This window comes from Stegodyphus dumicola, chromosome 1 (genome assembly GCF_044657685.1).
Source record: "Stegodyphus dumicola isolate Sdum_Otavi_A_Nest chromosome 1, ASM4465768v1".
In the NCBI taxonomy this organism is placed as follows: Eukaryota; Metazoa; Arthropoda; class Arachnida; order Araneae; family Eresidae; genus Stegodyphus; species Stegodyphus dumicola.
This window is the reverse complement of record NC_140768.1, coordinates 182,169,437-182,194,624: the sequence shown is the minus strand read 5'-3', so window position 1 is coordinate 182,194,624 and position 25,188 is coordinate 182,169,437. Positions and strand designations below refer to the sequence as shown.

At 33.0% G+C, this 25,188-nt stretch overlaps 1 protein-coding gene across 1 annotated transcript in view; it reads right to left on the bottom strand.

Annotated features, from left to right (window-relative positions):
* Nucleotides 1-24,040, bottom strand: part of Dad (Daughters against dpp) — a 62,353-nt gene extending 38,313 nt beyond the window's left edge. The window contains exons 1-3 of the mRNA XM_035373406.2: nucleotides 23,391-24,040; nucleotides 14,024-14,074; nucleotides 12,796-12,843 (exon numbers count right to left, since the gene is read on the bottom strand). Of these exons, the coding sequence (XP_035229297.1) occupies nucleotides 12,796-12,843; nucleotides 14,024-14,074; nucleotides 23,391-23,982 (691 nt within the window). The 5' untranslated portion in view covers nucleotides 23,983-24,040. The remainder of the gene's footprint in view (nucleotides 1-12,795; nucleotides 12,844-14,023; nucleotides 14,075-23,390) is intronic.
* Nucleotides 24,041-25,188: the final 1,148 nt, after the last annotated feature.

The window sequence follows — 25,188 nt, the reverse complement described above, 5'->3', positions numbered from 1 at the left end:
ATGAATATATTCATCAATACTTCTGTAATCTGAAATATATGACTACCAATTGTGAAAATAGAGGGCAGGTAAGGACTTTTATGATGGGTAAGTGAGCAAGTACATTATTTAGTTACACAACTAACAATGTAAAATGAATTATAAGGCATGGTTGTAATTGCCCATTCCTTCATAGGGGGGCAAAGGTGGCCCACCTGTTGAGTGCCTATAATAAAGTGACCATCGCTTCTGGCCTTAGTTGTGGCCAATGTCCAAGGTAGTGCCTGCCATTGGAAGAAAGGAAGTAAAAAGAGGAATCCGTCCACAGCGGTGGATAAAAACCAATATTCAGTATAACTGCTTTAATTATTAACAGCAATATTAACAGAAAATTGTTATTAATGCATTCACCAAGGCGGACCAGTGTATGAACATTGGTAATTCGGTTCAGGTTCGAATCTTTGAGAACAGGCTCGTTTACATCAACTTTTTCATGCCGTAGTTAGTTTCTAGACAAAACATTCTTTTTCAGATAGCGAAACTCATACCTATCGTCTTTCTTCGTATTTTGAACATTTACTAATATGCTCCGATAATTTATAAATACCTTGTATATTATCATTTCCTGTTTACCTATCACTGTACCGAATCGAAAATGAGTATTAAAAATCCACAGCATTATTTTTCAATTAACAAAACATTTACTTTAGATACTACATAATGAGGAATAGTTTTTAAATATTTTTATTTAATACTCCTCCTCCCAAAAAAATACTTATTACTGCACGGTAAATATGAGTTTTTAGGCATTTCATTTACCTGCCCGGTACTTTTCCGTTTCGTCGGCGCAAATCTCGCCAAGTAGACTTTATTGGCGACAACATACAGTATGCACATAAAAAAAATATTAAAAAAAATGTTAGTTCTAAGAATTCTTTTTTGAAGGCATAAACATTTTAATATCGCTTAAAATTTTATAAAAAGCCAATAAATAAAGACAATAAATTTGTAAAAAGACATTAATTTAAGAGTTTACTATGCTTTCATGGTTCAACATCCTGATTCGCCGGTTCATATCACGTGATCCCAAGCAATCTCATCTCACATAAACTACTCTACAAAAATCTGATGCTCTCAGTAATTATCTACATTAATTTCGAGTTAAATCTTAATTTGGAACACAAGTTTAAGTGCAAGAAATATTTCAATTCATGCGAATAGCTTACTCAGAAATTATGTAAAACTGCAGTGCTTTAATTCGCTAATGCATTCTCATTAGAATTGATGAATTTAACCCTTGACTTTACGTTTTCTATATTTTCGGCTTCGGGTAAGCGCTGTGATTGCATCCTAATTGACTTAATTACTGAAAGTGGGCTTAGACATAAAACTGAACTATCTGATAAAAATTATATGTAATTATATGCCAGTATTGAAAGAAACAATCAATCTGATAAGAAAAAGCTGCGACTTGTTTTGAAAATGAGGCGTAAAAGATTACCAGAGAGAATAATCCATTTGGCATCGGTTGTACCATTATTGGCGACTTCATCGCTTGCGCCGGCAAAACGGAAAAGTACCAAATGCCCTAATGCAAGTAGTAAGGATTAACTATTATATTGAATTCAAAATAGTTATTTGATATGCAATTACTTAATGGCATTCTTGTGATAACATTTATAGGGATGCGCAAGTACACTCATTACTGTAAAAGTATGTGAAATATACAATTGCTAAAATTTAGTAAAATTATTGTGATTGAATTTGGCGGGCAAAATAGTAAAAAAAAGGGGGGGAAGAAAAGAAACACATGGCAGAAAAACTGTAGCTTGTTTTTAAGAAAGTTCTCGACCTCTTTCAGCAACATTTAATAGCAAAAACTTGATCGCAGTATACATTTTCATAACACTAGATTAAATAAACTAGTTGCTTAACGTCCCTATAAATACAAGACGGAAATAATGCGAAAAAAAATAACAGCATATGAATATATTGAAAGGACTCCTTTCGGCAAAATAACCTAACCTATAATTTTTATTTCTTTTTCGGAATATTTTCAAGAAGCAACAAAATTCCTTAATACAAAAAGATTCGGTTCATTATAGTCTTTCCGCGCCAGTTTTTTATCTACCGCAAACGCTCACATGGGGGGGGAGATCACGGCGGTGGGAAGACACATCATTACAATAACAAAGAGGCCAAGAACAACAAAACAACAAGCTCCAATCACAGCTTCCTATTTTTAGCGGCGAAGAAAAGCGCTTGGCTACCCGCTTGGCGCCCAAAAAGTTTTCAAAAGTGGCAACCCTGGGAGGGACGGTCCGGCACCGGGAATCCTAAGTGCTGCCTCTTCCCCTTCCCCGCGTCTTCCCCCGCGCCTTGTTTACCAGTGAGAACGGCGCCATGAGGCTTCCGAAAGGGATAGTGGGTAGCGCGAACAGTAACTTTTGACACACTTCCTCTACTCCGCACGCATACATACATTTATTTCCTTTCAGACGAAAGACATTTTGTTTCGCAAGGATCAAGATTTTTTTGTTTTTCATCCCCCAAAACTCGACTTCCAATACCGCTTTGATGACATCAGAAGAAAACAAAAGTTTTATGCCGCACCCCCACCCGCAATTCGCTGTTCCATCAATCCAAGCATTCGTTTTTCTTTTCAACATTTAATTCTTTATGCATTTTAGTTCGAAGAGATTTCTCAGAACAACATGGGTTCAAAGAGCACATTTTCATTTATGTGCAAAGTTTCTGAATAAATAACACTAAAATTTCTATGAATATTTCCCAGCCTGGAAAAAAAACTGGAAAACGAACCCGCGAAACTCAGAAATACCTATGAAATTCACTCTCGACTCATCCATAATTACCTCGTGAAATACGGCATATAAATCAATTATTATTATTTTTTTTTTTTTTTTTTTTTTTTTTGTATTAGTAACTAGTATAGATCTACTGTCTTCTTTATTACATGAAACAAATACTGATAAGATGCCGAATGAAACTAACATGAATTTATGATATCAATAAATTCAACACAGTATTGCATGTTTTCTTTCTTTTTGGTGATTTTCTTAGAACATTACCCCTTCTTCGGTTCGTAAAAATATAATATCAAATCCACATAAACATGAACTAACCGACTGTTAATACTATTAACAGCAATTTAACGTTGTTTCTTAATCTACACATTGGGGAAGGGTGAAAATACAAGGTACGTTATTCAAAAATTTTGAATTTATACGTTGAAGTCTCGCAGTCAAAAGTCAACATACGTATGATATTAAAAGCACTGTGTACGTCCATTCGCACTATTCTACGTTAGTGATAAAATTAGTGATAAATACTGATGCAATATATTAAGAGCAAACATAAAGACTTCACTTATTTTAATATTGGGAAATATTTGAAATCGTATCTTTTATTATTTATACGTTTTCAATGCGGTGAGCAATAATACCATGCTTTAAATTACTTTCGCACAGATTATTAAACAATATAAACTTCGCACCTAAATAATAAATATACGTCTTGTCTATAATACCACTATAGAAGTGTTTTCAACATTAGGTTGCCACTCCATTTTTGCTAATAATTGATCGATTTCTTCTTACTAAGATTAAACTAAACAGAACGGAAAGAAACATCCAGCTAAAGTTCCCGAAATTTGGTGGTATTTAAAAATATATGCGGCTTCAAAAAGTTTGCTCACCGTCTTGACGAATCTAACAAACAAAAAATACATAATATATTCGAAAACGGCAAAACACGAAAGGGGGAATTCAAAAGAAAGAACCACGTTTGGGAAGGGGGCGACAGAAGATAGGGAGGGCGAAGAAAGTTGAACCCATGTCGGGGTCACCTTTTAATGATGTTCCTCGAAGAAAAGAGCTCTCGAAGTTCTTTCTCTCTCACTGAAGAGTCCATTCCGTGGCGGAGGGTAGAGGTAGAAAGCCACGAAATGTGCTTACCTTCACGAGAGCTTCGAGAGAATTGCAATTGACGCTTGATGGATAATGGGAGCATTATAGCAAAAAGGTATAATTATGATGTAACAAGTTCTGCGAAACATCACAACCGATCAGATTTTGATAACAATAAAATTTTGTTTCAGTAAATTGCAATCGATTTAGTTACGCAATATCATATGTGTAATAATATAAACGATATGAATATATCTAACTTTTAATCTTATATAAACATTTCCTATCAGACACAACTCGACAATACTGTTCCATGCATTTCAGCAAAGAAACCGTTTTGTCTTATGATCAGCCGCCTATACGGTGACCAAGATTTAACTACATTTGTTAAGTAGTTTTAACAACTGCACAGTAAGTTCTGTTTAAAATTTCTGCATCAGGAAGGTTCAGTCGTCATTGATCCATGTGACCAGATGTTCCAGACAACGCATAACAATCTTGGTTACTCGTTAATTGTTCCACAAAACGTGCCGGATTCTGTAAATATTCCCAGACTTTGAAAATACCCTCAACTGCTTTAGATAGCCATAGGTATAATTTATGAAATCAGTATGTTTTCACAGCTCAATAATCATGAACTGTACTGCATTTGGAGGCGAAGTACGCCATTAATATAAATTTAGAACTGTGAAAAACGAAAACAAAGAATACTATAACGTAAACACACAGATGATCGTGCAAATCCATCATTGCCTCACCAAGGCCATAAATAATTAAGTGTAAAAGCATCAGATGGTAAATACTTAACAGAGTAGAAGCAATTTTATTTTTTTAAGAAAATAAATGAGAAAATATTAGGTAAAATCTTTCAAAATGCAACAGTTTTTTAATATGTTTTGTCTTATGAAATACCGTTAAAAAACCTTTCTGCCGATTTGAAACAACATTACATTAAAATTTTATCTTTTTTAAGTTTTCAAATGTTTCACCGTGGGCTAATTTCAGAAAAATCTGTTAAATTTCATATATCTTGAATAAATAAATCATAACTAAAGTACACGATGTTTTTCCTTCCTTACAGAATGTTTTGATTTTTAGCAAATGCTAAAAATATAGGTTTCTGCCAAATGTATCATTAATATGTTCAAACATAACTACATTAACAGCACATTATGCTGATGTAAACACTAAAAAGAAAGCACATTAAATTTAACTGACTCACTCTGTTAAATCCATAAGCAACTTATTCTTAAAACATGATAGGTTGGTTTGGTTTATGTGATTTTGGCAAAGCCTTATCTGTCTAAAGAGAGGGAAGCTTTCTTGCGGGACTTTCTGAAGGAAACTGGCTTGTATTGCACACTTTACAGGGGAAAACCACTAAAACGTCCGTGCAGCCAGCCCGTTCGCAGGAGTCGAGCCTTGGCCGAACTACCAGTGTTCAGCGATTTTACCGTTCGGCAGCTAGGCCTAAAATAAAATACGAAAGGCAAGCGGAAAATTTTATGCCATGCAGAATGCCAACACCTCCGTTTCTGCTTTCATACATGTCTGAGGAAAACATAAGCAGTAACACCTAAAAGTTCTTCGATTAAAAAAATCGTGGAATTCAGGGAATTATGAGAAGACCTTCAAGATAAATGTACTAACAGTGTTGAGCCCAAAACATATTAGAGAAGTCTTGTAGACTTTTAATGATCGTCCGACTTCTAATTTAGAGAAGCTTCAAAATTAATGAAAACGGTACATGTAGTCTCAGCGTATGTTTCGCCACAAGCTGCCCATAAATCAGCCCATACAGGGTTTCAACATCAGGATTTGCTCATTTTCGATGTCATTTCTTCAAGGCTGAATGTTTACTCGTAGAATATTCCCGCTGATTTGGAAAGCCTACGTTACGAGGACTTGAAAGGGGGGAGGGAAGCCTAATTTATTTCCAAATAAAGTTTCTTCAACCCTGGGGATCTTGAAATGAATCTGAAATCAAAATTCTACGCATTCGAAGCAGCATTCATTACGGTATTTAGTAGCGAAAGTAAAAAAAAAAAAAAAAATTTAAATTATGTCCAAAGAGCCTTTTTTTAACGTTTTGTGTTACCTCTATTTATTAAACATCATGTTCCTCGCACTTAAACCATAAAATTCAGTTCAACAGTAATATCGAAAATAATTTTAAATGAGCATAGAATTTCCGATACACAGTTCCGCGCGCTGGAGATTTTTTTTTCCTCGTAAGAGTGTTGCCATTGTTCGCTTTTAAATTATTGAGTTTATTAATCAAAAATTCGTTATAAAGTTTTACAAAATAAGTCATTTGTTACGGAATGCAACTGCTTTATACGTAAACGAACAGACAATCACGTGACACCGATGTGCTAACTTATATGGCGATAATAAAATTACTAAAATGCAAACTGCATAACAGGCCCACAAAGGATTAAGGATTAATTTTATGAAATCCTTACGGTTAGAAAGCACCCATATCTTAAAAATACCAAGCAGAATTAAGAAATAGACAAAAATTATTATAACAAAGCACTTAACGAAGAACCTGTAATGAAAATATCTAAAATAAACACACCAATATGAACGTACGCCAAATTCAACTCGAATTATCAATTAAGTATTGTTCAGTCTCTTAAACATTTTGAATGATTCTGTATTAAAATTATTGCCAATAAAACCTTAAATTCCGCGTAATTTTAAATCGTGCGTATTGAAAATCTTCACACACAAACGATAACGTAAGCGAAGTCATTGTCCTTGTAAACGCAAAATAAAAAAATTAAAAAGGCCGGCATAGTAAATATCGGGAAAATAATAATCTTGTGTGTTAATCAATTTTTTGGTCTTATCTATCAACCATAAATAAAACTTTATTATCATTTCCAAGAAGCAAGATAACAACTTACCTTCAGTAGTTTTCATACTTCCATAGCATGTACTAGCAATGAAGACAGTAAGTTATTTTTGTCTTGAAGATGGTTTTATCGAAAACAACGAAAATTTCGACGAAACTGCCTTACTTTTTTATACCAGTATCCTATCAAGGACAAGCACAACTCTCCTTCACTTCCCACCTCCTCTTAAGCATTTGTACGTAATTCATTACGTGCAAAAGGTCTAATAATAATGATTTTTAAAAAATCTGAAGGCATTTAAAATCGAGCTTTTGTTAATTAACTAAGCAAGTGTTCGGGTAGTTTTTATTCAAAGGTTATCAATATTTATTTCTGTGTCTGTCGTTGAACTATAAAGAGGGGGAGAATGGGAACTTACGAAATAAGCATCCGGATCGTTGATGGCCCGATAGCGACCAAGCGGTGAAGTCTCTGAACACTGGTAGTTCGGTCGGGTATTTCAAATCCTGGCGAATGGGCTAGCTGCCTGAGCGTTTTCATGGTTTTCCCCGTGTGTAACACGTATACGAGCCAGTTTCCCTTACACAGTCCTCCATGTTGGCAGTGAAGGATTTACGTATAAGCTATACAAGCATTAGCTTAGGAATTCCACATTCTTGAAGGGGGGGTTCCCTCAAAAAATTTAAAATATAGTAAAACAGACTTATAAATGGCCCCATATTTCAAATAGCTTAGGCCTCATCAAGTCTAAATCCGGCCCTGCATGTAGGCATTCCTCTCCTTAGGCAGATAGCCCTCGAGGGCTTTGCCATGATTAAGAAAAATTTCCAAACCGGATCGCGCATGCGTATTTGTGCTCACGGTCGAAAATACAAAATTTAAAAAAAAATCGTACGCCGTAGTAAACCATGATTACTACTAGCATATGCGGGGAAGAGTCCACATCGTTCTTTCTGTTAGTTCAGTCGCATGCATGACGTATCTACATAATTTAAATCATACAGAGATCCTTTTATAGCAAACAAATATAAAAATCTCGTAACGTTAACAAATAAACTACCTTTAATGGCTTTAAATCGCATCGAATTACAATTAAAAAAATACAATCGAATTACATTAGTACTACATAGCCATTTACAATAAAATCAGGTTGCAAAATTAAACGTTATGCTATGCTCAATGATAAGATTTTCAAGTCAAGCTACATTCTACGCTCAGATAAAGAGGGAAGTAGCAAGGGAGGGAGACTTGCTGATAAAATGTCATCAAATGATAAATGAATATGAGAGATGCCAAATAATACTGACATAATTAATATGTAACAACTCTGATAGCTGGCTTACACCCTTCGGCAAGAGGCAAACGCCCACAGACGGTGCTACCGAAGCTTTCCAAAAATCCTTAAAAATATTTCTAAAATCTCTAGACTTAATAATCGCACTACAAAGTATGATTAAATACGGTCTTCTCGATTACTTTTGTTTCGCGGAAGAACAAATAAAGCTAGCTGCAACTCAATGCGAGCAGAATATGTCAAAGCTAATTATTACATACGCCACACGCAATTCAAAACATATACTACATATTCCACAAAGCAAAGAATGGCATACAAGTACTGTATCTTTATTTTAAAAACCAGAATTTTTGTACTCCCGGATACTAGCTGCTAATATTCAGATGAAAAATAAGTAACAAAATAAAGACGCAGTAAAAACTGCACCTCAGATGAGGTATATTTTAAGAACACTAAAGAAGGATCACCTCCGGGTACTTAATACACTAAAATGGAAATAATTTCTTCTAAGATGGACTATGGCAAGGATCTTTTTGAAGTATCCGAAATAGTAGGAAAAAAAAAAGATAATAAATAATGTCTCACCATAGAGAGGGAGGGGCTACCTTTCAGGGGAAAAAAGATCAGCAATTTGGGTACCCCACCTCTGAGGAAATTTTAGAGGGGGTGGAGCACAGAATGCGGATCCTCCGCGGCGAGAAAAACATCAGTGAAAATTCAGAGAAAAAGCGTATCGGTACATCGTCTCAGATAAAATAATAACCAAAAAAATGGAAAAGCAAAATGTTGCTTTCTCAAAACTTACACAAGGGTAAGAAAGAAAATGAATTTTTATTTATTTTTCGAAGCGGAATAAAATATTTACCGAATATAAGCCCAGATTTTTCTGCGGTATTCAGCCAAAGTTAAAAACCCGCGTGTAAGGTGAATTTAACCGCTTCCCTTACAAATTTTTTTGAAAAAAATTGTAAAAAATCATCATTTTTTAATTTTACTATTAAAAACAACAAAACGAAACAAATCAAAATTTGTAGGTTGAATTTTTAATTTTTTGAAGGTGTTTATTTTTAATTTATTTTACTATCCTGAGTTATCTCGGGCAAACGAAAAAAAGTTAATCTTTGTATGATAGTTTTTGAAACAAGGGACAACACGGAGTGATACCTGACGTTCTACACTGGTATCTGGTCTCTTTTCTTACTGGCTTATCGCTGGAATCTCTTTCACGGGAGCACAGAGTGCACTGTCTCGTTGGATTTCATTTTTTTTCTTTTTTTGATTTTTTTCCCCGCCTCTTCATAATCACTATCTGAAAAATCATCGCTTTCGCTATCTTCCATCATCGCCATTATTTTATTTTTTTCCAACGCATGGATCCTTCTTTATACCTTACTAATCCACAAGCCAACGTATACTATACAATCGAGAAACACGCGATCAGTTCCTCCAAAAAAACCGCGCAACAAACAAAATTTGGCAAACTGCCAATCAAAGCTGAATATTTCCTTTCATTTCCTCCAGACCGAGTAAAACCGCGATAAAAGAAATCGTACTAACAAATTCTGCTTCGCCCGAATTTTCTCGGGAAATAATTAACTGCAATATATACGAACCCGAGATAACTCGGGATAATCAGGCAAGCGGTTAAAATCGCCCGCAGGTATTTCTCGCCAAATGAGCGAAAAATTGGTTATTTAAGTTTAGCTAGCTCTATCAACTTGAAGGTGAGGATCATACCCATTCGAAATACACGGAGCCAATATTGAAAAATACGATTAACATATATTGATTAAATATAATATACAGTGGATATATCAAGTACTAAAAATGTATTTTATTAAAAAGAATATATAACCATGTATTCTTAATAGGAAGTTATTTTTTAAAAATCCAGCTTTTGATTTATACCATTTTTTACGCCATGAAAGAATAACAATTCGGAAAACCAATCTTCGAACCGCGCAAATTCAGTAGTATGGCCACGTTTTGTAAATGGTAAAATCAAAAAGCAAGGCTAGACAAATCATGAAAATTTAACTATACAGATTTCGTCTAACTCACTTTCACAATATTTAGAATTATTTTTTTACCAGCAGGCTGTTAAAACTTCTGCGCTAACAAGAGGAAAACTGGCCAGAGGAAATTAATCTCAGTAATGCCTAAAAAAAAAGTTCTTGGAGCTCGTATATTCAGAAAGTTATTTTACAAATGCAGATACAATTAACATAAAAATTTCTTGAAGTCGGAACCAATCGGTTTTCAATAAATATTATTTTAACACCAACTCATTTCAAATACATATGAAAATGCATTTTCAGAATTCTAACACAGAATCCACATCAAAAAAAGCATATCATAATAGAACAAGTTTCCATTCAGTTACGGTCCCTGATGTTCTGTCCTGCCCAGTTATTTCGGCTGTTGTTCACGGAGAAAATCAGAGGGAAGAAATTACAGAGAACTGGGGAGGGGAACCCCTCGCTTTCCGCTTATTTTAGAACTCCATACCTGTACTCATCACCTATAGCACGGGGGAAGATACAAGGGGGAGGAAAGACAAACGACAGTTCTTTTGCTCTCCTCGCCGACGTCGTAATAGTAAATAAATTGCCAATAAAAAAAAAAAGTAAACACTTTTTCCCTCTTTTACAGAATTGTTTTTTATTATTAAATTTTCGAAAAGGTTTTTTTCAGTATCAAAACTGAGGAATGAAATATTTTTTTCTTCTTTGCTGGAATTTGCTCATAAAACAATAAATTTCTATAATTAATTATTTTTTCTAACTACAGTTTTCACTTTGCAGAACTCATATTTTGATTTTTAGTCATTTCTTGCATATACACATAACTAAGTTCCCCTTAAGTGTGAAACACCTCTAGAATTTACAATAAAGGTCAGCAAGGCATTTAACTAAATGAAATCAATCTAATATATTCTTACATAAAATAATTCTTACATAAAAATAAATAAATAAAATAATTCTTACATAAAAATAATCATGTTGCAATAGAATTTTAATACGAACTTGATTTTTACAAGTCAAAAACTACATCCCTAAATTAATCCTACCTATGAATTCTGAGCACATTTCGAAACAAAAAATACTAATATAGTACGAGGCGTATTCGGAAACTAAGTACCTTTTGAAAAAAAAAATAGCAAAACAATTTTTTCGAATCCAATTTTGTTTTTACATGAAAATACATGTCTTAAACTATTTTTCAACATAGTTTCCGCCAATAATAATCAAACACTTGTCATAGCAGGTGACCAGTTTTTGTATACCATCGTCAAAGAAATTTCCCGCCAGTTTCGATAACCACGACTTCACAGCATTTTTCGTGTCATTGTCAGATCCAAAGCGCTTGCCACCAAGCTCGCGCTTCATGTGCAGGAACGAGTGATAGTCGACCGGCGCCAAGTCCGGGTGATCGAACTGCTCCCAATGAAACTGTCGAATTAACGATTGAGTGACACCAGCAGTATGGGGCCGAGCATTGTCATGGAGCAACACAATTCCTTTACTGAGCATTCCTCTTCGTTTGTTTTGAATGGCACGCCTTAGTTTTGTTAAATATCGTGCCGCATTAATGGTTTCTCCTCTGGGAAGAAATTCAGTAAGCAAAATGCCTTTCCTATCCCAGAAGACAGTGCACATGATTTTTTGTGATGACTTTGTCACTTTGAACTTTTGTTTTTTCGGAGAATGAGTGTGTCTCCACTCCATCAATTGTTGTTTCGATTCTGGTGTCAAATGACACACCCAAGTTTCATCACCTGTCACAATTTGGTTTAAAAAGTTTTCTCCCTCATCACTGTACCGCGTGAGAAATGTCAGGGCCCTACCAAATCGCTTTGTTTTGTGAACATCAGTGAGCAATTTTGGAACTCATCGGGAACACAGTTTGCAATAATTCAAGCGGTCAGACACAATTTCGAACAAAACAGTACATGAAATTTGTGGAAATGCCTCTGAAAAAGTTGTCATTGTGAAGCATCTGTTCTCATGAATTGCTTCATCAACTTTCCTTACCAAATCATCGGTGACAACAGAAGGCCGACCACTCCGAGCCTCGGTGCGGACATTTGTTCGACCTGCATTAAACATTCTTACCCACTTTCTCACCATTCCATCACTTATCGCGTGTTCACCGTAAACTTCTGTCACTTGACGATAAATTTCGGCCGGTTTAACATTCCTCGCGTTCAAAAATTTAATCACGGCACGAATCTCACAGTCAACGGGAGAACTAATTGTCTTAAACATTTTGAATGTGCACAGCAAACTGAAAACACAACATAGAGCAACTAAAATGGCGACAACTGAAAGTCAGTGAACAAGAAAGACTAGTGCGCATGTGCGAGACGCCTACCACAGCGCTGCGACGGCGCTAGAATGAAACGGTACTTAGTTTCCGAATACACTACGTATATCGATGCATTTTTTTTTTTCTCAATCTTTCCAGAGTATGGCATCTTTCTCTTTGCTCTTGTTAATTAGAAAAATGCATGAAAGAAACCATTGTAGAGGTGTTAACAATTGGCATTTATTATTTTTACATATACTTAGACAATTTTTTCTGCAACAGGAACTAATTTCACTAGTTACCAAACGATAAACTACATCAAATTATTATTATGTAATAAATACAAAGAATCCACAGCATTTTTGAGAAAAAATGAGGAAAACGGATATCACATAATAAAACACAGTTAAAATGTTAATATACGTACCAGTAAGATGACTGGTAAACCTAGATAGTGGTTCACTGGGTACACTATCTGTAATGAAAATCATTATATTAAAATAAATTATTGAAAATGCACAGCAAAATCAATAAATAAAAATTTTAAGGAAAAAAAAAAAGAATTCCATTTTTCAAAGATTTTGTATTGGTACTTCCGTAAACTATGAATGTAACAGAAAGTATTCTATGATGGCAGTAAAATGCATACTTCATTATACTGATTTCATTTTAAACAGAATTATGTTAAGGCATACCAAAATAATAATAATTATGAAAGAAGCATATAAAAGGTCACTCGGGTATTTTGTTTGTAAGAACTGAGTATTCTTATTCAACAGTAATTTTTATGCATTTAATGACACTTAAAATTCACAAAAGTAGTGAATATGGAAAATGACTTAATAAGTTTTATGGTATACTTCCCTGCTTTGGAATGATGATATCTAGTTTGCATATACTATATCATTAAATTTACTCATACCGTGTCTTCAAAAATACAATCTCTAGAAACCCATTAAGTATTTTATTTATTTTTTATTATTTTAATATCTGAAATTATTTCGATCCCCAAAATATCTACTAACTACTATCTACTTGCTTGGAGGAAATAAATTATTTTTAAAAATTGGTTCCATTGACTCGAGATTTGAAACAAAATCTAAAAAAATTATTCAAATATTTTCTAATAAAAATTCTCTATTGAGAATATAAAAAAAAAAATAAAGACTTATGAGAGCTTTCACAATTCAGCATTAAATTGAATAATTTTTATTTCCACATACTGTTATTGTTTCATCTGAAATATTCTCTACTTCAGTTATCTCATAAAAAAGCCATAATTAAATCGCGGCTTCAATGTCTTTAATCTACTTTTACAAAAGCATCACTAGTCATGATTCACAGAACAAAGAAAGAATAGAATTACATGTAATTACAGTACTGTTTTCAGATTACATATTTGCCTTCCAGGCCAATTTTTATGTCATACGCATAACTTTTTTTAATGTACTGCAATGTGTTATTTTACGCTGTTTAAATAAAAAAATTTAAAACAAATATATTGACACAATTTTTCTTAGCTTGGCATGGTGGTGGTATGACAGCTCTTCAAAAACTGCTTTCCTACTACTCCAAACTTTGCAGTTAATTTTATAATTTGTAAAACATGTCGAGATAAATAAATCAAACATTTTATGATAAGAAAACTTATTTACCTTCTACTTTTAATTCCTGAGGATGCCTGGTATATGGCGGTGGTGGAGAATCTACAAAAAAAAATAATTTTTAGTAACATATTAAAACTAAATGGTTTTCTGAAACTTCACATAGATCACACAATTAGCACATTTAAAATGAATTATATATATGTTTGGAACCCGAACTGCACTGTATGTATGACTATATTTTGATCAGTGCCTAAATTCAACCAGCACCCAACTTGAATATTTCTCCATGTTTCCAGATATTGTAAATTGCAGTTAAAGCTGAAAATACAATGATTTTGCCCCCTTGTTTCACAAATAAATTGAAATATTAACAGAAAATTGCATAATTCATGTAAGTTTTCTTTTAGCTGTTAGTGATATTGATATCAGTGATTGAATGTATGGCCCTTTGATTCAGCAAAAGTTGAGAGAAATCTAGAGCAGTTGGGAAAAATTCCAAAATGCTTCCAAGAGTGGAACATTTATCCACCCATTCAAGACTTTAAATCGATTGGAGGTGAAAGCCAAAGAGCGAATTAATATGACAGAAAAGAATACTGTTCTAAACATTGCTTTTATCCTCAGCATTATGCCCTGCTATCATTAATTTTCTCACCTTTGTTTTATAATGTCACTTAATTTTACAATATATTTATTCATTAAATTCATTATTCATGTACTGATTAATCTGCATATTTTCATAAAACTCCTTGCATTTTATCTAAATCTGTTTGCTCATTTTTATTTATTTATTTATTTGTTCAGCATTTCTTAGGACCTTCCATGTTGTTCCACCAATATGTCTAATTTTAATAATTAAATCCCGGTTCTGATCCTGAGATTTTATAGGCACTTTTTCTTGTAGATATTAACTGGCTGCAGACCCTCTACATACAAAACATTCATAGATGAATAAACTTTAAACAATTCTGATAAAAATGTGCGATATAAAAAGAAATATTTAAGTGATAACTGCTTAAATAAAAACTTGTAACAAATTTTAAAAACTTATTAATTTCCCCCTCCCCATTCTGATGTTGATATCTCAGGAAGGACTTCGCTTCCCCCCCCCCCAGATTTGAATTTATATTATGCTGCTGTCGGTTGACAGCAAAAAAAAAAGACAATTTCGTTGGTCATCTAAAAGCGTCATGGCATACCGTTATGAAATACACCTCAAGCAGTAATATTCTGCTTGTAATTATTATTGTGTTACATTTAACAGAAAAGATTTTGGATATTTTGTCCAGTATTTATTTTTAAGGAAGAAAACTTATGTTAACTGTTATAAGCAGAAATTTTATTAAAACTTACAACTGAATGTGATCTGATCTACCTGATATACAGAATTATGATACAGATATTACTGAAAAGCAAAATGTTTTCAAAGTATATAGTCGTCAGTATCACATAGCATTTGGAGATTTTATTTTTTATGAGTATATAATAAATTGATAAAGTTAGAATGAATAAATAATACAACAGAAATATACTAAGGCTTATAAAAACTCCAGTTCTGAAAAGTTCTATGTACACAAATGCGAGACTTATTTCGATAGATAAATCTGCTTAACCCTTTAACTGCGGTGGAAAATATACAAGATTCATTTCGCAGTGCCACAGTTTTTGACACAAGCGCGTGTATACGTGTTGTATTAGGGGGAAAATAAGTGCAAGTTTTACTTTCTAAAAACTGTTTACTTTTAACAAAATAAAGAATATAAGAAAAAAACTAATGCACAAAATTTAATGTTTTGAATAAAAATATAATACAAAGATGCAAGTATAATAAAAATGATCTCTAAAATGGAGTTTCGATCAATTCATTTTTAGACCAGTAAAGTGTAATATCAGATTTCAGTATTATACTTTGTGAAATCAGTATGCCTAAAAAAAACATATTTCTTCTGAACTGGTTGAATGCCATATACTCATCTATGAAACGGTTAGTTTCAGTAACAATATGAAGCACAAGCAGTTCATCAAAAACGTTAAATGGGTTTGAAACATCCATTATATCTTTATTCCTGGAACCTGCTACAAAAAGGAAACAATAACGGAGGAGACAAAATTTAAAAATACATTTTACTCAAACAACACCAGCCAATACCGCGCAGTATTGGTGGTGCAATATTGGCTTTCACCGCTTTAGACACATCCTTCTCTCCAATTTCTCCCCAAACTTCTCTGAAATAGAATCCTGCTTCGATTACTTTGTCAAGGTCATTATGGTGTTTCATTCCAAAGCTTTGAGAATAATTTTACAGGTAGCAGCACAAGGCAAATGATAGTATTTTGGAAGGACGTATATATACGCCCGCCACAGTTAAGGGATTAACAGCTTTTATTATGTATATAATTTTTATAGTAAAGTATTTAACTATTCATTTTTTATTGGATTCTTAACCATTTTCATGGAAAAATTCTGAGAAACAAAAAATAAAGTAATTATTTTAATACTGGAATTCCCAAACATCAAGCGAAAAAAAACACTATCCATTACAAATATACTGATATTCAATTCCTGCATTATGCAAACTAGTTACCAAAGTGGGCACAATCATAGACACAATTATTCGGAGTAAGGTTAATAGTACAGCTATCAAATGTATACATGACAGGGTTTAATTTCTAAAAAAAAAAAAAAATCAGCAAAAGCAGATTTAGCTCTTAATACACTATACATGGACTATCTGAAACAGCGAACAATAATAAAAGTAAATAATGGATACTGAATATATATTAAATGTAAAAAAATAGCAAATTAAATTAATGATACATTTTTTCTGGTAATATTGTGAACATTTACTCAACAAATCACCAAAGCTCATTTAACTTGCAACTCGAGCAATAATTACAATTTTATTCATAAACCACGTCTGGAACAAGGATTTTGTTCAAAAATTAGTTTCAGCTAAATTTAAGTTGTGGTACATGACCTTTTAGTCATTTTTCCTGATAAATTAAACAGATAGAAAATATCCGATGTTTACACAATTAAAAATGGAAGCAATACCTTTGGAAACACTGTGATGTTTTCAATTTATTATAAACAAAAAGACTGCTTAAAATAATATGAATGCAATAAATACGGAAACATACTAATTGTTACATAAAACATGAAATGCTAAAAGTACCCGAAAAAATTTAAATCTTTCATAAACCAAAATGGCAAAGTAAAGAAGCACTTGTCAATTTTTGTACGATAATGCTTTTTTGCTTTGTGCTATTTAGTTTGTATGGTGACAGTGTTCCGTAGTCTCCCAAAAATCCATCAAATATTACAAAAATGCTCGCAGCAAGATTTTTTGCCATCCAAAGCAATCTCTGCAGCTACTGAATTCTGACGCTTGGTGTGTCTGTAAATTCTAAAAATTTTGCTGCTCCAAAATTCTGGCAATACAGGTACGTACATCAGCTCTTATTATATAATTGAAAATGATTCTAAAAGAATTATAATAGGTAGATTAACTGAGCAATTCCACTCTAAATTTTTATAGTGAATGTTCCATAAAAAAGATATGAGGGCCTCCAACCAAGCTACTTGAAAAGAATTTCAGCTTGATAGTATTTTAATATTCCCATCTGCTACACAGACAACTTATAAACAAGATCCACAGTAGGCCTTTTTGCCACCCAGTACAAATTATACAGGTCCCAAACACTGCTATCTGTAGCCTCCCTTAATTCTAAAAATTTTTTGTCCCATAATTCTGCAGCTTATTTAATGCATTTTACAAATTCTGAAAATTTTGCCATTTCTCCAAATCCTAAAATTTTGCTGCCACGTGAAAATGCATTGGTTGCACCGGCTCTGAGACAGTCGCTGCTTACAAACATCCGTACCTTTTCAGAGATTCAAACTGCCCCAGTGACATGCCAATCAATCAGCACTGCTAACCATTATATTAAGGACATCAAAGAATAACATAAATACAGAAATATCATATATAGCCAGTATATTCTGCATTCTAAAATTAAAATGACAGCAAGCATACTATACAGAAGATATACAGATAGTGGGACAAAAATGATACTATGTTAAGCAGATTCATGAAAAACATAGTTAAAGAAGATGCACTGCCAACTACAGAAATCAAAGACTAGAAATCCTTAGTTAATTATTAGCGACTCCACCCATTGTTATTCCTACGTGTTCTAATGCTAAGAGCATGAATTTATGTACTGCTATCAAAACTGGCCCTTATAAATTTTTCAAGATAACTTCTCATAGCCATCAAAATATTTTGTAAAACTACCATACACTATCATGCTAATTCACAGTTTAAAGTCATACAGGTGTTAAATCATCAGAAAAGTTTTCTTTTGGGAGACAGAAAAAGTAAAAATTCTTAATCCCTTGGATACGGATTTATTTGAGAAAATTTTTGCACATGGAACGTATATAACTTTTGGTTGCGATTCATCAATAGCTACTTACTACATAAATGTAACACATTTTAGTATTTAGGTAATCCACTATATTTCTAATCTTTCTTATTCTGTCATCTTTATTTTCCTCTTCATTATCCGTACAATGTAGAAAGCTTGAAATATCAAAAGCCTATTGTGTGCCATAGTGCTGGCAAAAATTGGAGTACTTATTGCATATCGTTTTGACCAATACATATGCATTTTTGGCTTCTTCATGTGTGACATCAAGATGCATAATGCAATATAAGCTTTCATTTCATCAGAACTTATAGGAAACCACTTTTTTTTTTTTTTTTTTTTTTTTTTTTTTAACGCAACCTTCTTTTTCTATCCCTTGTCTGGTGTATCTATTCGTCTCTTCTACTATAGTGTACCAAAAATCTTCATTCAAGACTTCTTTCAAAACATCTAAAGGCTACCTAGTCTAGGCAGGCTCAAAGGATTAATTCAGATATTTCAGAAAAACTTTTTATATCGGCTACATTTTCTTCTTTCCAAATCCATTCCTCTGATACTGGTTCACGAGAAGATTCACTATCACTGCTCGATAGACGTCTTGTGCGTCTTCGAAACCTTGATATTATATTATAATTGTCATCATTTTCTAGTTCAATATCGTCTTCATCACCTTCGCTTTCTATTTCATTGTAATTGTCAATTTCAGGATCACTAAACAATTCTTCTTTAGATTTCTCAAAGTCACTTTCGCTATCACTATCATAAAATATATTCCTTGTTTTTGACATAATGGGGCAGTGTATCGCAAATAATGTTCACCGAAATACTGTAATTGCTTCTTCTATTATGACTGATACAAGCTACAATGAAATGAACAGAATTGTGCATAATCTCAAATAACGTTTTAGACACGTCATCCGCTCCTAGGGAAAAACAAGTGAATGTCGTCTCTCAGACGTCAAATGTACCCAAGAGTTTAATTTTTTGTTTGACGTCTAAGACACGTCAACCGCTCCTAGGGGAAAAAAAGTGAATGACGTGTCTCAGACATCGAATGTACCCAAGGGGTTAAAATCACTTTTTAAATTTTGTCAAAATGTTGCTCATACACCATTAATTACTTGTGACAGTTACTGCTAAAAGTGACCAATATTTCTAAGAAAATAAATAAGCACTGGTATTAAAATCTCATTATACCAATACTTTACTGGTTGGTTTATACCAATAAACAATGCTATAAACCAACCAATACAGCCACTTCCACAGAAGGCCAAACAAAACCCTCCAGTATTTTGAATAAAGCTATCCTGTAAATTTATTTTTAAAATATAATACAACCCTTCGTAAGAAATATTCTTGTTAACATTTATTTACAAAGGATAGTAGTTTTCTATGTATTACATTAGTGTTACTGACAGCCATACTATACTATATATATATAACAAAACGTTTTATTTAAAAAATTTAAAAACGAATTAATGATGAAGGGCATCAAACTTTGAATGTGTCCAATGGTTAACCTTTTGGTTAATTATTTACTATTCATATGTAAAGCACAGTTGTCATTAAGGAACTGGATAAGGATTAATGTTTCGCACTTGATTTTTATAGCTAAGTGTGGAAAAAGTATAATTTGTATTGTCTACTTAAGCTTCTGTCCCATTAATATATAAAAATAAAAGGTAAGAATAATCATTGTTAATATTACATTTTACTTCATTTTCAAACTGTAGTTTTAATTTTATAAATCAAGATTTCCTGTATATACATGAAAAATAAAATTTAAAATAGCATATGCAAGAATCGAAATGTTTTTTGATTAAAATAAAAAGTACTTAGACATACAGTGATGATATTGTGCGTTCTTAAAACTGAGACCAAAGGTAAACTTGTGCGCCCAGAGTAAAAAATATTAAAAAACTGATGAAACTTTTTTTATTTTGTGCATTTACAAAAATAATAAAAACTTTCAAAATTTCGTTAAAAAAATTTTAAATGCAATTTATTTTCTTATTGTCTTTAGATACTATGAAAGATAAAAGAATAACCTACATTTACAGAATCTAATTTACAATGGTTCTTGTTTAAGAATATCATTTGAGGATTGAAAAAAAAAAAACACTCCGACAAATGATCAATATTGCAATTACAACTGAATTTTACAAAGCAGTTACACCTAATACCTTTTTTAAATGTTCTGATAATTCCAAAAATTAAGAATTTTCAATGCTGCTATACACTAGTTATATGACAAACATATCGTTGAACTATTCTTCTGATGTAAACATTTTCTCATGAATATATTGATCCGTTACTCTGGAAACCCAGAGCCTGTGTAACTGACGCGAAAAAATGTTTTACAGTTTACGAAAAAAAATCCAAGTGCCAGAATTTCAGAGTTTGCAAGCGCCGGCCTACTGTTACCTCAAATATTAGCAATTTAAAAAAAGTTACAAAAATTACTCTATCAGAAATGGCCGTTTTTACTGCCACACTGTAACTAGATCTATCTACACAGTTATGCAATTTTATCAACTCTTAAGATATCATCAAAGATTTCCAAAAGAAATAAATATACAGCTAAAAGTCCTTTATTCATAAACTGATCTGTTGAGGAGTAATATACTCAAGTGTTTGGCACACTCGGTATTCATTTTCGAACTATGAAAGCTTAATTTTAAACGCATGAACTTTTCAAAAACTATACCTTCTGAGATGAGCATTCTTTTAGAAATTGGTTGAACAAATAATTTTTTAATAAAACGTTTCCATATTCAGAGTAAAGTACGCTGGAAAATAATCACTCATCTACATAATATTTTAACTTTCGAGAAATTTTTTACTAAAACAACTAAAAAATTCGTAAGTATTACGGATTCTGATATGAATCTACAGTTCGGTTAATCGAAATGTAGAAGTATTTTGCAGCTATATTCTTCTCAGAAGGATAAAAGGCGCCGAATTCGTATCCTGCGAAAGTGTAGCCATTTTTTTTTGCAATGATAAGAAGCTACTTATGAAGTTTTTAAAAGAAAAAGAGCAAGGATTTTTGCAGCCATAGCTGCGGTAATTGTCGTTTGGCGTCGCCCGATAAGGCCATGCTCACGTCTGGCGCCACGACTTAATTGCGTCCCTCTTTGAAGCAGCGCTGGCGCCCACTGGCGACACAGTGTCCCGTCACGTGACCCCACAGGCAGGTACGCGATTCCCAGCTGGCAGTCGACTCGGCCTCTAGCGATTCAAAGGAATACAGAAATAGCTTAGGAACTTAGTACTCCTATTTAACATACTGATAGTACACATTTTTCACTGACTTTAAAGAATAATATTTTCGGTCGTTGCTATTTATGTTACGATTTCGCTGACACATGACGGCATGAATGAGAAATACTGGTTATTATAGTTTGAAATAATGTTGATTATAAATTTCCACCTCAGTAAAAAAAATAATAATTACAATAAAGTCATCCCTTAAAATATCAAAATTAAAGTGATTTAAAGAGAAATTTTTACAGATCAACTATATTATATCAAAATTTCAGTGGTAATATTTTATTACACTTAACAAAATTATACATGAAACATTGCTTTCCTTACTCTCCTATATAGAAATAGTGATAAATAACAAAAATTAAAATTAGTTTTAACAAAGTCTTAACTAGTTGCACATTCTGAATTTTTAACTTAGCTTCAATTATGGAAAAAATAACTATAAAATTATATCAAAATTTAAGTAGTAGTATTTTATTACATTTAAGAAATTTATAAATGAAAGATTGCATTTCTGAATTCTATATGGAAATAGGCATAAATAAAGTTAAAATTAATTTTAACAAAGTCTTAACTAGTTGCACATTCTGAATTTTTAACTTAGCTTCAATTATGGAAAAAATAACTATAAAATTATATCAAAATTTAAGTAGTAGTATTTTATTACATTTAAGAAATTTATAAATGAAAGATTGCATTTCTGAATTCTATATGGAAATAGGCATAAATAAAGTTAAAATTAATTTTAACAAAGTCTTAATTATAGTTGCACTTCCTGATTTTTTCACTTAGCTTCAATTCTGGAAAAACTAACTTTTATAACCCTTTAAATTCGTTTCCATACGTCCTGCTATAATTCACTTTCATTCATATTCAATAAATTTATCTGATTCATAGTTACAAGGGTCAGAGGTTAGAAAAATGTGTTTTGTGATTGATTTTCTAAGACAGGCAACTACAGATCAAATCTGCAATGGCATTACCCAATGTAGTATAATTATAAAACAATCATGAAAATGCTGTCACTTAAAAGCAAGAACATTAAGATGACAGTTTTTTAAAATAATAGTTACTGCTTAATTAATATCTCTTAAGGTAAGAAATCTAATTTTCAGCAATGCTTATAAAACCTCATTATGCTAAAAATACCATTCTATTCTATTTTCAATTTTAAAATCCCTGAATTTAATTACAATAGTAATAACCAATTTGATCAAGACAAAAGCAGAAGTTTTTCTGAATTTTAATATTATTCATAACTGTAATTACAAACTAGTTGGCTAACTACAGCAAAGCATCTAACAACTAGTAGCCTGAATGTGAAATATTTTAAAGAATTTTTAAGTGGCCTTTAATTTATACGTGTATGAAAACAAGCACAGCCGATTTGTTCACTGGAAATTAGTTTCGAAACTACCAATTACTACTTCAAACCAAAAAAACTAACATGCCACTTGAATTTACATACCAGTAATATATAATGAAAATAAATTATGGAACTACAAACATATTCTAAAGTAACCACCAAAAAGTAACTCAAAAATTAGAAAAATAACTAACATTACAAAATGTACTCTTAGACATATTCTAAACTAACTAAAAACTTAACTGTGCAAAAAGTACTCCTCCGCCGAAGAATGCTTTGTAGAACATGTGCGAGTTTTAAAAAAATCATCTTTTCATGTTAAAATGAAAATATAACTGAATTTCTTACCTGGCTTATAAAGCCTACTCCAATGATAAGGATTGCAGCATATGGTGAATCTGTCTTGGGGCGACAGGCAGTTAGGTAACCGCCTCAGCTCGTGTGGTGAAACCAAGTCAATCCACCTAAATAGCTGGCAGAAAAGAACATGCGCCGAAATGGGTGACCCACGGCCCAGCCGCAGTTCTCCCACCGGCAAAAGGATGCAGGGCGCCTCCTCAGCACCCCGTGTCTCTACGGATGTCGCCAGGGCTTCAAGCTGAGCTACGTTAAGTCGTTTTAACAAGGTTTCCACCGTACGTTGGGTTTCATGCGACGGAATTTTAGACAGGCGTTTTAGCAGGGCACTGCGTTTAGTTCCGAACATGAACAAAGAAGAACAACATAATTTAGTTGTCCTCGCTTCAGAGGGGGCATTCACGGTTGGCGCCTTCAGAAGCAGTGGATTATTATAGCAGCGATGATTGCACCTATGTCCCAAGACGACCACGTCTGGCACGGGGGCCGCAGAAAGGCACTGCCCGGACAACAGTACAGCCAGCAGCACATGGACAATGCAGAAAAACAAATGATGCTCGCTCAACTTTCCGTATACATGCATACAAATCTCTCGAGGAATGAACTCTGGCCGCCTGAGCTTCCAGCCCGGTGGCCACACGCTATAGGGTTGCCAGCGTGAATGACAGTCACAGCCAAATAACTCGCCAAACTTTCTGCTCCGCCTACTTTTTTTCTCCTCTTAGTGAAGAGTTTCTTTGCATTACGTTTCTCTCCCTCCCCACTTGTATTTTCCTTTCGGGCTCCTGGGAAAACACCCCAGAAATCTACATATCTATGTTATTTTTTATTTTGATAAATCCAAAAAAAAAAAAATCAATACCAATGTTTTACTTAACCTTCAAGAAATATTTTATTATTATTTATTTTTTAATAAAATTTTTATTTCTTAATATTAATTAATTATAAAATTTATTCATATTTCCTATTTGACATATTTTATGCTTTGTAAGACCACACGGGCAACTGAATGTCTTTTATAATGTATAAGTATACGTTAATTCAGTCAGTTTTCAAATATTTATTGCTATTTATAACAAAGACTTTTCTTTCACAATTTTTTTAGTCCAAAGGGGCGATTTGCCCAGAAGGGCTATTAATTTCGTTTTGGCATTTCGCGTTGAAAACTATAAACAGCGAATCACTTTTTAAATTGTTGCCATCGCCCTGTATTACATTTAAAGAAATTAAATAATGAAGAATCTGCATGAATGTATGTATGTTCCTCTCATTGTGATAAAGCAACCGTACTTCAGTCATCAAAATTTGAATAACGTCATCTTCCATAGCAGCGGTCGCCAAACGGTGGTCCACGGACAACTCGCGGTCCGTGAAACATTTTGATGGTCCGCAGAAAAATTGGGACATTATTTATATTTTTATAAAGATTCAGTTCAAAAAAATGATGAGTAACAAAACCTATTATGGAATATGGATTACACTTTTATTTTACTTTCAGCTACTAGTTTTAGCGAAATTCCTCCCGAATTTAGCGACTTTTTAGCTACTTTTGCAAGTATATCTAGAGACATTTGAATGGGAAAGTTAGCATCCATGGATATGCTTGAAAAATAATTACTCTATTGTTACCTTTAAAGGGTGCATTTCACATTAATAAAATAAAAGTTGGCTGATTATTAGTGTATAAATATACTCGTATTTACCTTTTTTTATTAATTCATATTAGTAGTCCACCAAATATAAAATTATATGTGTAGTGATGCGTGAAGCTCTAAGGGTTGACAACCGC